The sequence below is a fragment of the Belonocnema kinseyi genome, chromosome 5 (assembly GCF_010883055.1).
Source record: "Belonocnema kinseyi isolate 2016_QV_RU_SX_M_011 chromosome 5, B_treatae_v1, whole genome shotgun sequence".
Lineage (NCBI taxonomy): Eukaryota > Metazoa > Arthropoda > Insecta > Hymenoptera > Cynipidae > Belonocnema > Belonocnema kinseyi.
In genome coordinates, this window is record NC_046661.1 from 97,267,778 (window position 1) to 97,274,127 (window position 6,350).

Here is a 6,350-nt window from a genome sequence, read left to right on the forward strand (position 1 = left end):
ACAGCGAGAATCGAACACGCAACCTTTGGCAATAAAGCAGAAGCGCAGCCACCTGAGCGATCTGTGGCGAATATTTTAAAGTTCGTTTTGTCGGAAAATCAATACTCAGGCTTTCATAAAAAAATTTTGAATCGAAAATAAAATTTATAATTGACTTATACAACGTTTTATTTATATTATAATTGATTTATAAACCATCTAAAAAAAAGTAGTCTCCTTTTTCTTGAAAATACAGATCTTAAATGATCTTTTATAAAAAAAATAAAACTTAATTTAATTAAATAAAACAAAATAATTCATTTATGTTAATTGTTTAGTTAAAGATTAATTCAATTGAATTATAAATTATAGACTATAATTATGCTAAAATATTCCAATAGTAATCCATTTACGAAAAAATCTACATTTTTTTCCAAATTTATCTTTATGGATTGAAATGTTTATTTATTAAATTCTCATGTAAAATTATGTAAATATAACATTTTTAACACTGGTTTTGAAAAAACTTGAATTTTTTTTAAATTTCAGCAGTCGAATTTTCAAACAAAATTTTACTGACGAAAATTCAGTTGGTAATTTTCTTTAATTGACAACAGCTGAAATTTTACCTTTGAATGTTTAATACTTAGATTTTCAACAGTAGAATTTTCAAAAGTTAAAAATCAAAGGAATATTAAAATTATACTTTTGAAAATTCAGTTTTGAATTTTCTTTAATTTTTAACTACTAAAAATTCTACAGTTGAAAATTGATAAGATTTGAGAAAAAAAAGAAAAAAATTGACGATTGAATTTTTAGTAATTGAAATCAAAACCGTTGAAAATGGAAGAAAACTTAAAATTGAATTTTCAACAGTTGAAACTTGAATATTTTTTAATTTTTAACAATTAAAAAGTCAGCAATTCAGTTTCAATTTTTAATTGTCCTCAATTTTCGACAACAGAATTTCGAACTGCTCAAAATTGAAAAATGAATCGGTAAAAAAATACATTATGCTTTTTTTGTTGGGGATTGGGGTGATTTTGAGCATTAAATTCTAATGCCGAATTATGTTAATACAACATTTTTAACACCTGTTTCAATAATGTTGAATTTTCTTCAATTTTCATTAGCAGTAAAAAAATCCTTTTTGGACAATAAATTATAAAATGACTTGTTTCACTCTAAAATTCACAACTTTCTAAGTTTTTGATATTTTAACTTAAAATTTTACTTGAATACTTCCGAGATTCGGCTCTTTAAAAATAAAATTAGTCTTATAGTGTTCGTTTCAAAGAAGGTATTTATTTAAAAAAATAAAAGCTTCAATTTAATGAAAAATGATACAACGTACTTTGCGTGAATAAACGATTTTATTGATTTTAAACTGCGTATAAAAATTATAAAAATCAAAATTATGTGAAAATGACATAAAAAACTATTTTTTAATGTAATTTGTTAATCTGACGACATTTGCCCCATTTTCTTGTATTTGCTACGTTTTGTAAAGCGAAAATAAGTCGCTGGGTGTTGTACACTCAGTATGCCCTTTAAGGGTTGAATCTGAATTTTAAATATTTGAAGATTAAAGATAATTGAAAGTTCTGCTTTTGAAAATTTAATTTTGAGCTATGTTCAATTTCCTTAAAGATGAATTTCAACTCCTTAAAATTCAACAGTTGAAAAATTACATCATACATATAAGAAAAAATTGAATTTCTAGCAGTAGAAATTAAACTGCTGAAAATTGAAGAAAACTTAAAATTGAATTTTTAATAGTTAAAACTTCAATTTTCCTCAATTTTCAACATGTGGAAAAATATTATTTGAGGTTTCTTTCAATTTTCAACTACTAAAAATACAGCAATTAAAAGCTCAATTTTTAATTGTCTTCAATTTTCGATAGTGGAATGTTTAACTTCTAAAAATGGAATGGGGGGGGGGGGGTTCACTTTGAGCGTTACGTTCTAATATCGAATTATGCAGATATAACATTTTTAACACTTGTTTTCAAATTGTAATTTTCTTCAATCTTCTTTAATAAATTATCTACAGTTGAATTTAAGATTCTAGAATTTCAACATTTCAGTTTTCAAAATTCGAATTTTCAACAGTTAAAAATTAAAGAAAATTGAAAGTTCTACTTTAAAAATTTAATTTTAAGTTTTGTTCAATTTTCAACAATTGAAGTTTTAACTACTAAACATTCAACAGTTGCAAAATTATTTACATTTGAGTGAAAAAATTGAATTTTTGTTTCAATTGTTTAGTTTTAGCCTATTAAAAATTAAATCTTTAATTGTCTACAATTTTCAACAGGGGAATTTCTAAATGCAGAAAATTCAAAAGAGTGGTCGTTCAAAAAATACGTTACGCTTTTAGAGGGGGGAGGGAGGACACTTCGAGCATTCCACTAATGTTGAAGTTACATACATATATGAGTGCTACAGAGAGAGCGTTACGCATATTTTGAACGGATCCAAATTTTTAGATTCATCCTTCAACATTTTAATTTTCAACATGTGAAGCTCGAAGAAAATAAAAAAGTTAACGAATTTTGTATTTAAAAAGGGTGTTAACAATTTTGTCTTTACCTAATTTTACATGAAAATAAAGTACTTAATTAATTTAAAATGAGTATTTTTAATAAATTAAGTTTGTTTTCAGTGCAATACAACTTAGTAATTTAAAAAATGGAAATATTTAAAAATCGTGCGCATGGCTCTCCTGTTTGTTGGAAAGTTAAATATTTAAAATAACTAAAGAATTTTTTCTTTTTTATCAGAATTTTCATTAATTTATACACTTTTGATTTAACAGATCAGGTGCAGCTCCATTATCAAAAGAAATTGAAGAGATAGTCACGAAAAAGATGAAGCTTCGCGCCATCCATAGTGGATATGGATTAACTGAATCTACTGGAATTCTTATAGGTTCTCCAGAAAATCATAAAGTCAATAGTGTAGGAATCTTGGTACCCGGTGTGCAAGGTTAATATAGTTTTAGAATTGGCATTTTTTAGAACCGAAAACCGACAGTGCATTTATTTTCTAACCGAAAATTTCTATTTTATTTAAAAGAATTTAAAGAATAAAAAGAATTGAAGAAAATGAAAAAATCGTCCACTCAAATTGAAATGAAACATGAAGAGTGGTTGTATACGCTATTTTAAATCCTTGAAAATCTAATAATTCAAAACTTGAATATAAAAAATTAGTCTTAAAATTAGAAACGTTGAAGTTTCTTAAAATTTAATTCGAAAGCTTTATTCTTTTTGTAAATCTAAGTTTAATGATCCTCGATTTGAAAGTGTTGAATAATGTGATACTAAGATATACCAATTGTTTTTATTTTATTTCCCCTCTCACCCCCTCCCCAAACCCCTCCACGACTTCCCCCTCCGCCCTTTCCCGCCCTCACCCTCCTCATTATTTCCCTCTCCCTCTCCCTCACCCCTCTCTCCATCCCCCCTGTTATCTTGTTTTGTTCAAACTTGCAACCTCCTCATTCACCCGTTCCTTACTAATCTGTTTTTCGCTGTCTTCGCCCCCTGATACCGTTGTCTTTCCTTCGCAATTGACTCTACTTTTCATACCACCTAATACAACCTTAAAATACTCCGTCCACTCCAGCATCCCGCCAGATTCATTTATGCCCTTCTTTACTCCACTTTCCGTGTTTATCACATCTCATTCCTTTCCTCACTTTACCGCTTTCTCTACCTCTTCCATATACCTTTCTTTCTCATTTTGTCTTTCTTTCCTTGACGTTCTCTCATACTTTTACTTTCTCCTGTTGAGTTCCCCTTTTTCTGTTTTCTCTTTCCTCCATTTCCTTACATTTTCTTTTATCATATCCTTAATTTTCCCTGCATTCAACATTGCACCAACCTCTCCTAACCACCTTTCCTTCTCTTTTCGGTCTAGCCTCTTTTCCTACCTTATCAATCACTCCTTCAAGCTTTTCTAGCAGCGAGCCTACTCCTTCCTCTTTGATACTCCCTACCTCCTCGTTTTCCATTTGTCGCTATACACCGGAAAATGCTCTTAGCCTATCTCATTGCCCACTTCCATTCAAACGATCGCAACAGCTTCTTTATTCTTTCTTCTGTTTCGAGTTTCTTATGAAGACCTGTATTTCTCCGTCCCATACATCTCCTCCTTGTTCGATGGTAACTGCATTCAGGACCCCTTTATTAGCACCAACTCAGCTTTACCTTATCCTCGATCAATTTTCCTATAGTTATCTATCTACGCTCTTCTCCTCTTTTTCTGCACAATCATGCAACACCCATAACCACTTTTCCTACTTTTATTCTTCTCACCATTGTTCCGTCCTTTCTTCCTCTACCACACACATATCCTTTCAGTAACGTTCTTTTCATGCCTCTCCACTCTTTCTGAACCATCTATTTTCACTCATCATTAACATATCCCACTTTTGCAGTTCTCCTCAGAATCCTTTACTCGTGTTTTTAATACTGACACATTCCAGGATGCTACTTTGACGTCTTTCCATGTGCATCTCTCTTCTTTCTTCTTTGCATTAAAATCCGCTTGTCGTTTCAAAACCCTCCATTCTCAAATCCATACTTTTCCATTTACCCATATCCTATCTCTCCCAATCACAATTTAAGTAATGAAATTTTCATTTATAACATTAAAAACGGTCTCTTTTGTAACCTAAATTGGTCACAATTGTACAATTTCATATTTAAAGCCTTAATAGTGAAATAATTAAATATAAAAACAATCATACTTTCATAATTTTTTATAACAAGTTGTTCTTATTTATAAATGCACAAATTAAAAATAACCTGAGACAGAAAAATACAGTAGAAAACCGATAGAAAATGAAAGTATGGAAATAAAGGCGTCTGATAAAGATTCAAAAGTAAAATACACTGAAAATTGGATTTACTACCGGTTTCGGGCATGGCTTCAGTGGCCTTCAGTGGTAAATCTAGACCGTCCAAACGTAAACATTCAGCAGCGTGGGAACCATTTCCAATTTGAATACATAATATTACCGCGTGTAGTCCAGTAATGGATTCAAAATGTTATCAGACATAAGTATTAGTCATTGTTATTAACAAATTATATAAACAGTTATATTATATTCGTGTCTTTTTACAGGAAAAAATTATCTTTTTATAAATACTAGCTGTTGAGAATGAGCTGTTGCTGTTGCTAGTCTTTAAAAAAAAATCTGTAATACTTATGCATAACAAAATTTTTATTGTGAAATAACATTGTGGTGTATTTAAAGATGATTTTTCACGAAGAGAAAATATTTACTCCTATAAAAGTTCTATAAATGTATATTTGTTTATCAAATCGATTTATAACAGTGAAATTTTTGTTTAAATAATTTATTCTTATGATATTTGCGTCTGTGCATCAATTTCTATTGATTTATGTTGTACTTTATTTGTTTAAACGAGGACAAAAAATAATACATAGGGAAATCTTTTTTCAAATTGTTTAATAACATAAGTTTTACCAATAGATGAAAGTTGAATTTCGGCATCGAGGGATTAATGCGGAACTTTATAAGGAATATATTTTTTTAACATTATAATCTAACAAAAATTACGACCTCTACCTTTATTTGTTTGCGAAAATCCAATACTGGACCACTATGTATCCGTTGGTTGCTACGCTACTGGCAAAAATTCTCGGAACGCTGTAAATCCGGACTCATTCAATCCAAGTTCCAGTATACCTTCTTTCACTGAAAAATCGAGATCAAATCCCATCTTTCAGTTGTAGAAAAATAACAAAAACTCGATCATTTTTAAAGGTGAATTTTGAATAAAATATAAGAATGAAAAATCTTTCTAGCTAAGGTTGTTTCACTGGATGAAAAATTAAAAGAACCTTTAGGCCCGAATATGGAAGGCGAATTATGTTTCAAAGGAAAAAACATAATGAAAGGGTATTGCGGAGATGAAAAAGCAACAAAAGCCATAATAAAAGATGGATTTTTGCATACTGGAGACGTTGGATATTATGATGAAGATGGATATTTTTTTATCATTGACAGAGTGAAAGAACTTATAAAATACAAGGGTTTTCAAGTTCCACCAGCAGAGTTGGAATCAATTTTATTATCTCATAACAAAATTGGAGATGCTGCAGTGGTTGGATTACCAGACGAAACTGCTGGAGAATTGCCTCTCGCTTTTGTAGTAAAACTGCCGGGGGTCGAAATAAGAGCTGAAGAAGTTATTGAATACGTTAATGGTAAAATCACTCCCAAAAATTTATATTAAAAAATTAGAATATAAGAATTTTATGTGATAATATCCGGAACCCAATTCAGAATATTTAGAAATGTCTATAATTTTGCCAATATTGCTAATCATGAAA

The 6,350-nt window shown here is 29.8% G+C and overlaps 1 protein-coding gene across 1 annotated transcript in view; it reads left to right on the top strand.

Annotated features, from left to right (window-relative positions):
* The window catches only part of LOC117172754 (4-coumarate--CoA ligase 1-like), a 14,000-nt gene that overhangs the window by 3,824 nt on the left and 3,826 nt on the right, over window positions 1-6,350 (top strand). Inside the window, exons 4-5 of the mRNA XM_033360952.1 lie at window positions 2,800-2,969; window positions 5,823-6,224. Of these exons, the coding sequence (XP_033216843.1) occupies window positions 2,800-2,969; window positions 5,823-6,224 (572 nt within the window). The remainder of the gene's footprint in view (window positions 1-2,799; window positions 2,970-5,822; window positions 6,225-6,350) is intronic.